The 9,019-nt window shown below is 38.1% G+C and overlaps 1 protein-coding gene across 1 annotated transcript; it reads right to left on the bottom strand.

Annotated features, from left to right (window-relative positions):
- Positions 1-871: 871 nt before the first annotated feature.
- On the bottom strand, positions 872-8,268 carry LOC137725665 (uncharacterized). Its single transcript, XM_068464434.1, has 7 exons — positions 7,699-8,268; positions 4,841-4,919; positions 4,194-4,345; positions 2,814-2,937; positions 2,487-2,672; positions 2,305-2,376; positions 872-2,181 (listed from the first exon to the last, which is right to left on the bottom strand). Exons 1-7 carry the CDS (start codon positions 8,118-8,120, stop codon positions 1,357-1,359), a joined length of 1,860 nt encoding a protein of 619 aa, XP_068320535.1. The 5' UTR covers positions 8,121-8,268; the 3' UTR covers positions 872-1,356.
- Between the last annotated feature and the right edge of the window lie 751 nt (positions 8,269-9,019).

The raw sequence follows: 9,019 nt of genomic DNA on the forward strand, positions 1-9,019 counted from the left end.
ATTATGCTTTGTTATGTTAAAAAGAACTTAAATTTCTGGGCTTTTTTGTAAGATTATGCATTGCTTGCTGAAAACGACTGAGAACTTTGGCCTGGAATTCGATGCCAGAAAAGAAGAAAACATGTAAGAAAGCGGAGGGATCGAATGCGGATCAAGTTGGTTCCTTCACTAAAGTGGCTCAAAATATTCATGATGTAAGTATTCCTTCTTTTCCCTTATTCCTCTTCATTAATCTATGGTTTGTTTGTAGTTAGTTAATGTGACTTGTTTGATCTGAATATGTTGTCAGGAAAATATGATGCTCATGCAAGTTTATTCCACAACCAGGACTGAAAAGGTTGTCTTTTTGTCAATCTGATTTGGCTAAACTGTTTTGTTTTTGATGATTTAGTTTGTTTAATTACTTCGTTATATTATCTGCAGAGGAGGCTCGCAAGAAGACAGTTCCCTGCGCTCGCTGTGGTGGCACGAACACAACGTTTCGTTACTTCAATCATGAGGAAAGACACACCTAAGTGCCATGATTGTAACAGAGCGTGGGTTGTAGGTGCAAAATTGAGATGATATTAATAGGATTGGGACAGTACGGTAGTACAAAGATGCCAAAATCTCAAACGTGAGGAATGTCAAGCTACTGACTGTTAAGGACAAGGTTCGAATTATGTAGTATGGTTGCAGGTATGTTTTAGCTGAAACTCCATGCATACGTTCACCATCTAACGGTTAGATATGTTCATATATGATATAACGAGTCGATGGTGAATGCGTTAAATACATGCATGTACGGTAGCCAAATCCGGATATTTAATGCTATTTATGCATATATGCTATTCCGTAAGCAGTGTAGAACTTCTATAGGCAAAATTGTAAAAATGGGAAATAAAAAAGAAGCTTGTAGCTTTTAACCTTGCAACAAGGTTCAGGAGAAGGGATTACATGTATAACAACAGCAATGCAGTAAAAATCATTACAATATTTCGACGAGACAGACTCGATGTTTGTTTATTGAAGTCCTTCCCAGGAACTGATAGCTCCTCGACTCCACAACAAAGGTGATTATATAGATGAATTTTACAATTTGAATAGACAATAAACTTGCACGAGATCTTTTTCCCCCTCCTTTCAATATGTTGACGAATCAAAGATCGAATTGATTGCTGAAGCTGCAGCATGTACAGAGGATGCCATCGACACTGTCCACGTATTGAGACTGACGAAAACGTTAGATGAACACTCTTTGTATCTTAAGGGTGGCACTTCAAACCACAAGCTCATCCTTTTGGCTTGCAATATTAGTTCTCCTGCTTCAGCAATGAAAGTACGACAAACGATACCCAAATAAGATTCTCAAACAACTCAGACTATGCTAGGCGGGTCACCTACCCAATTGCAGACAGCACGGGGCCAGCGAGTTCTTATGCAGTCCACCAGAGGTGCATGCTGAGCAGGCTCCGGCTTAGCAATTTCTGTGACTTTCCCTCCAGATTCATTACCACTAGAAGCTGAGGTCACTACCACATCTGTCATGTATTCTTCAGGAGTCCACCTTGGAGGTACTGACACCCTCAATTTTGTGAGCCTAGGTCTTTGAACTGGAATCTCGCCTCCCGAGCTTGTCTGGCTTCCATTTAGGTCAGATTTTGCAATTCCATTAAAATGGTAAAGATCAAACACCTTCTTACCCATCAATCCAGTTGAATCCTTTAGGCCTCCTAAGCTCTTGTCCAAATCCAAAATGACCTGCCAGAATTCGCTCCATACAATAAATCCTGTGCTGCAGAGGAGGTCAACCTTCTCAGTTGGAAGTTTTACGTTAGTTTCCCTAAGGACTTGATGAAAGCCTTCTACACTAATAAAACCACCGCCGCCGCTCTGATCTTGTGCGTCAAAAGCTTTCCGAATCTGTGATTCCCTTCCTTCCAGCTCATTCTCATCTTGGACAGTGGTATCAAGAGAAAAAAGGACTGTATAGTGAGACTCGCTTCCAACTACCCAGATTGGCCATTTTGGACTTTTCAAATACTGACCAACCTTACAGAAATTTAGGGATTCTAACAGAGTGAGGAATCCAACTTCCACAGTTTTGGATATGCCTTTTAAAGACATGCCACCACCCAAATCCATCTTTCCATCGAAAACATTAGGGACTGCCTGCCCGCAGAGCAATAAGTTCACAATTTCCTGTTCCATAACATACAACGCAGAACAATGAAATTTTAATGCAAAGTTCATAAAGAGAATAGCAAATGGATCAAGTACTGAAGCACTGGGCCAAAAGTGGAACTCATTCATATGGATGCATACCTGTGAGGCATGGCCAAACGGAGCAGTGACAAGGGGTAGGCTGGGGTCGTCCCTATCAGATTGAACTAAGTCCTGCAGTAGAGTAAGTTCAATAAATTAGTTTAGTTAACAAAAAAATATCACTGCATTACTGAATTTAAGTGTACAGTGTTCAAAAGAGCTTTCAAGCTTAAAAAACATACCAGTCCACGAGAAAGTAAAGCAGAAATAAGGAACAGCAGTGCCCCCATACGACTTTGAAAAGCAGGAAGCACTGCTTGGAGCCTCTGAAATGCACTTTCTTGTGTTGTGTATGTGCTAACTCTTAGCACTTTATGCAAATCAGCAGCCGATTCGATTGAAAGACCTTCAAGTGACTTGGTTATTACCTGTCAAAGCAGAAATATAAAGGGTCAAAGCTTAATTCAAACCAAATCCATATGAATATTCTGCAAGTGCATCATACATTATTCTTATCAGGAGAAAAGAAAAAAAAAAAGTGCATGAATCACTAGCTCCAGTTCACTTACTTCATCATTCAGTCTGTCTTCAGACCTCTCAGTTTCTTCTCCAATAACACTCAAAGTCGCAATCACCGCCCTTTTGTTGCTTCCACATAAGAACAATATCTCACCCATACTTCTAATAAGTACTCTGTCAAAAGGACAAAGTGTTGGTTTCAGCAACATGAATTCCCATGAGTCAACTTAATCAATCATGAAAAATATTATCAAATTACCAACATGAATCAACATAGGGTCAAATAATTTTCATACAGCGAGGATGCAAGAAGATGGTGCTTAGAACTTTCATGAAAATTTTCTTATAATCCTATTTCAAACCGGGTTGAGACACATATCAGGCAGTCGTCTTTTTCTTCCTTTCAGCATGATTCGGAAATATAAGGATTCACTCAAGGTTATGGTTTTTGGCTCGGTTGGTGGTACATGGGAAGGTTAACACCAGCAATTTGCTCCAAGGACATGGGCTGGGATCCTTTTTATGCCCAGATTGGTGTATTTATGCAAGAGTTTGGGGGAGAGAGTGGATCATGTTTTCTTATCTTGCCCTTTTAGTTGTAAGTCGGGGTGCTTTTTATTAACCAGAGTAAAGTTTATTGGTTGGTGACAAAAGACTGTTTTGTTTGTTTGCTGAGAAGTTAATTATTGGGTGGTGGAAGGAAGGCTTAACAATACATGGGTTGTTTGGGGTTGGCTATTATTAAGGCTATTTGGTCAGAAAGGAATCAGCGGATATTTGAAGATGTTGGGGGGATGGAAGTGGAGGAGGTGTGGAAGTAGTTCAAGTTTTGGGCAGCGCTTAGGGCTTCTGGATCTCGTCTTTTGGGTGAGATTCTGTATCTCTTAGTCTTTACGAATACCTCTTTATCCAATACTATGCCAAATAGAAAGAAAAAAAACATATTTGTGCCAATTTCAGAGAAAAGAAAATAATAATCCTAAAAGCAGAAGCCTTGCACATAAAAAGTTAAGGTATAATGTGAAAGCATAAAACAATTTCTGAAGAGCGCAAGGAGATAGTAAATCTTACAAAAGTTTAACATAAAAAGGTAAAGCGGTTACAAAAAGTAAGACTTACTAGTCATTAGCCTTGCACATAAAAACAACTGAAAAACATTTTTGCACATCCTATAAAAATGCTCTGATTTCTCCTTATACTTTATGTAGAACCATAAGTTAAACAATATTTTTCCAGTGAAATTAGTGTATGTTTACTAAGGAGGGAAAAGTTTGCAGTGTGTGCTTACAACTCAATAATGTGCAACAGAAATGAGTAAACCAGAATGGATGTACAGGAAGTGTCTGTGGCTTGTGCTAATTACAATATGAATAACTTAATGCATAAGCATGTTCAACCATCATATAAATTACCATGCAATGATTAATCACCTTGCTTTTGCATCTTCAGTTAGAGAGGCAAAATTATTTGTTGCAACACACTGACTATTAGACGGTGTCCTTGAACCCGTATTTTGATGCATGTTTGGTGCAACTTTACCTAATTCAGCTGGGTAGAAAAGTAGGTATTTGAGAACAAATGCCTGCACAACCAAACAGAAAATACTATTACCAGTCTAAAAGAGAATCATGGAATGCCTGTTAAGTCAATAACATTTTTTAAAAAGCACAAAGAAATATTAAATAATAATACTAATAAATTGAAGAAACATCAATTAAACCTAGGGGGTGGGTAGGGGCAAAGACACATATCTTATTACAATGACAGAAACATGTCTCAAAACCATCACATATTAAAAAAAGAAAAATTCTTCATATGACACATAGATATTAGGAAAAAAAAAAGAATAAAAGGCTCAATACAATCTTTTTGTTTCCTCCCACCGTAATTTCACTCACATCAATAAAATTGAGGAGTAAAAAAACTTTCTTATGAGAATAGCATGAAAATTGAGTTATATTCTTCATAATACAAAAGGTGCCCTTGATATTGCATGTGCAAAGCAAGAGAATTTTGAGCAACACCACATTATTAAAAGAAACACATAACATATTATGTTGAGAAATCAGGAAGTTACTTGAATGGCTGCTAAAACGCCACAGGGCCCACCTTCATGCTGCACTAGACCCATAGATGTTTCTGGATCAGGGCTAAACCTATAAAAAAAAGCTTTTTAAATTAGCCAAACAAGTGAAACAACCACAAATTTATTTTTCAATACCATAATAACAGTAAACAATGGATATCATATTAAGGACGTGATGAAATTCAAAGTGAGAAGAGAATTCAGTAAACTTGTTAAACATGGAGGCAAAATTTCTAACCAGGCAAAAGTTTCAACAAGTGATTTAAATATGTCCATAACTGGTGTCTTACAGAAGTGGTTCCGATAACTTATATATTATGGTAGCACAATTGGATGATGCACAAAGAAACCTAAGTTTTGAGCATAGAATCATAAAACTACAACAATACAGAACTGTTGAGTTGATTCAGTAAATTTAAATTGATTGTCTTCTGATGAATAAAGTATAAAGTAAACTAACTGGGGCACATGTGGATTAGTAGGAGCATGACCAGATATGAAGGTTTTTATCTCCATAACCTGAAAAAGCTAATAATAATCCCTTTCTCTGTTTGTTTTTGTTCTTTTCTTCCCATCATCATTCCAATGACATACTAAAAACAAAGAGGTGGGCCATAGTTTCAGTGAATTGAGTTTTGAAGGTCCAGTATAGAGTTTCTGCTAGCTAGCAAAGAACAACTAGAAGAACAAAAACTTCCATCCATTAAGTGTTAGCTTCGAGGGCCCTTTAAACTTTCAAAGAAGTGTAAAGATAAAAATGAAAGACAAATACTCCGGAAATGCATCGCCATGTTTTTGTCAATGCATGTCCCTATTAAATTATCAGCAAAATCATAAAACATTTCATGAAGATGTATTAATATCCTTATTCTTAAGTTCCTATCTCTGTCTGTGTAACGTGAGTCCAACCAGACACATAACCAATGCCATGGCCCAACACCCATACTCTATTTCAAATATGGATCCAGATATCCAGCTGATTGGATAGAATGCATACTTTTCTATAGTAAATCTGCCACATCATATCCTTTAAAGCTTTACTAAAAGTCTACAACCAAGTCAGCTTTTTCATGCTATGTGGGTAAAGATTGCATAAGCATGTGATGTGTGCCGCAGGGAAAAGTAACAAATGTGTGTAGGCGACCAAGTTTTTACCATTATACAACAATCATCACAATTAAGCTTAAGCTTTTTATCAACCTATATATTCCCACGCCGTTTGTTATATGTGGAATGCTCTCCAAAGAAAAAGTAAATGAGAGAAACAAGTTCCCTTGATGGATTATGCCGCCAAAAGCAATCAAAGACAACCTAAATCCATCAGAATTGGGGATTTCACTTCTTTGCTATCTTTTTTCTAAGGGAATGTGTCATTATCTTCCTCTAAATATACATTTTTCTTTCTTTTGAGAAGATCGTAGGACAGTTACTAGAAGGTGGAAACTCTAGATCATATCATGATCTCCACCATCTAAATCACATACTAGAAGGTGACTAAGAAAACTGCCCCGTAACTTCGGGAGAAGGGCTGTCCCTTCGCAAAGGGAGTCGCAGTGAACAGGTCCGGTCGACTGTTTACCAAAAAGCACAGTCTCCGCAAAGTCGTGAGACCATGTATGGGAGTTGATTCCTGCCCAGTGCAGGAAGGTCAAGAAAGGAAGGCTGGAATGCCAAAGGGCGTTTATTATTGACACCAATTCACCCAACCCGATAGTACATACCCATTTTGGGAGATAATAAATCTTCTAGGCATTTAGTCTGGATGCAACACAAAGCCAAGAATAAGGAGGTAAAAATTTTGGTCCTTTTGTGTATTTAAGAGTTAGTCCATCTCTTTCCATACTTTCCAACCTGCTTCTCTGATTTGGATGGCTAAAAGAAGGAAAAAGCTTTATGGAGTTAATGTCTACTAGTTTTTAGGGTAATTTAGAGTGAGCGTAACAAACGGATTTGGGAGAATCACAGTGCGCAGAGAGAAGAGGTTTTATGTGATAAAAGTCAGATTTTGGTCTTCACTTTGGGCTTTAATGTCCAGAGCTTTGGGATATTTTGTTTTCTTCTATTTTGGAAGATTCCAAAGTAGCTGTTCATTAAGAGTCAATTAGTGTCTTTAGAATTATGTTAAATAGATTTTATAATAAATACTCTGGCGGTACAACATTCTGTTCTCGTTAATACAGTTTTTATGATAAATTAATAACCTCTATGGGGTGACCCTTTCATGACAACACAGCTCCCACCCCTATGCCTGATACATCACATTCCACATTTACTCCCTTCTGGCTTTACCTTCAGGGATTCTCACCTTTGATGTTTTGGTTCTTTCTACTCATGACACTTTTCTTGTTTCTTTTGTTTGTGTCCAGCCAGTTGTGTGTGCGTTTTTAAGGCTTATCCGGCCTGATTCCACCTAGTGGCAAATTCAACCAACAGAGAAAGCAACCCTAGCCCTTAGCGCAAGCACTAAGTAAGTAAACTACCTTTGTGAATGAAACAATAACCTATGTCTCTTGCTATGTTTCTGCATTATGACACTGATTAAAAGACCCGCTAAAGTCATCAATTTTTTTACATAGCTGCTTACTTTTAAGAAGAATATTGCGGCTTACTTGCATATAAAATGCAAATGAAATGTTTTGAACATAGAAAACAAGAACCCTAGACCAGTCTACAAGATTATAACAAACTTGAAAGTCAGATGTTGTACGTGAACTCAACTCCCTACAAAGACAAATCTTTTTCTAATTCCCAGCCCCATCCCAAATGAACCGTTCCACTGGTGCATCAAAATACACAAACTTTACAAGAAAAGCCAGAAACTTTACAAGAAAAGCCATCAAAATACACACCTTATACCCTGATTACTCCACTGCGCAAGAATGCCCTTGGTAACCTCAGCCCCGAAAACCATCGAAAACAGCTGCTTTGCATCCTCTTCGCTCAACCCCTTTCCCAAATTCACTTGCTCCAAACTCAATTCCTTATCTTTCGTCACCACCTTTGGCGCCAAATCCGAACCGGAACCTGCAGACCCGGACAACACCTTGCTAGGTGAAGCCGAAGGCGAAGACTTCTTGGCGACCAGCATTCTCTTCTCAGCTGCAGCAGCCATCAGCTCTCGCTGAAGTCTGCGGGTCTTCACTTCCGACGGCTCTTCAGCCGGAGCTCCGGCGAGTCCGTCCCTGGGCTTGCTACGCTTGGGATCCGGAGGTGAATTCTGCATACTCATCCGTAGTGCCATTCGGAGGTCATCCTCCTCGTGATTCGCCATTGGAACTCTTTAGATCCAAGGCTCGACAATTAGGGTTCCAATTCCAAATCGCACAACAACCTTTGAGATTTGAGGAAGAAGGAGAGGAAGAATCGGAATTGGAATTCAAAACCCTCGATGGGAGGGTTAAACGTTACAAAAAGCAAGACATGGAAAGAACGGATTGAAAATTATGAGAGAAGACGAATTTCAGGCCATTTACCACGCGAAACGGTGCGTATAAGGTAGCGACAACAACCGTGAGTCTGAAATTACGATTTAGGTCTTCGTGTTTTGTGTTACGGACTTACGGTTTATAAAATGAGGATATTTTTATCAATTAGCATTGGTAGATAGGATAAGCGTTACATTAACGTGGCCGGTGATACCTTTCCTTTAATGGGAGCAAAGCAAAAGCCGTTTCCTGTTGGACGAATCCTTTTCCTTTTCTGTTACAGCTCGTATGCTACGAATCAAGAGAAAAGTGTTAAAATAATTCTTCAATTTTAACTCAATTGAAAAAATAATCTTTTAATTAAAAATTCATGATCATCGATCTCTTAACAGTTAACTTATCAAAATGTGCAATTATGATTGTTTTCGTCAATTCAATCAGAATGTCGTCAAATTGAGTCATGTTGGAAGAACTATTAATTTGATTAAGGTTGAGAGACTATTACTCCAATTAGATTAAAATTAAGAAACCATTACTCTAATTAGGTTAAAGTTGAAAAATCATTGCTACATTTTTCTCATTTGATTTTCTATATTTTCCCTTTGATTCAGCGTTTCGTGCGTGTCCCACAACTTAATTTGACAAAAAATTTAATGAAGTTAATAAAAGACTATAACTGCACGTTTTAATTAATTAAGACTTGTTATATTAGCACCCCACAAAATGTTGAATGCACCCCATATTA

This window comes from Pyrus communis, chromosome 2 (assembly GCF_963583255.1).
Source record: "Pyrus communis chromosome 2, drPyrComm1.1, whole genome shotgun sequence".
NCBI classification, from domain to species: domain Eukaryota; kingdom Viridiplantae; phylum Streptophyta; class Magnoliopsida; order Rosales; family Rosaceae; genus Pyrus; species Pyrus communis.

Coding starts and splice junctions, on each gene's coding strand:
- LOC137725665 (XM_068464434.1), bottom strand. CDS start 8,120: ATGGCGAATCACGAGGAGGATGACCTCCGAATGGCACTACGGATGAGT. Junction 2,377..2,486: donor CTTTACTTTCTCGTGGACTG/GTATGTTTTTTA, acceptor ACTCTACTGCAG/GACTTAGTTCAATCTGATAG. Junction 2,182..2,304: donor CGTTTGGCCATGCCTCACAG/GTATGCATCCAT, acceptor GTTATGGAACAG/GAAATTGTGAACTTATTGCT.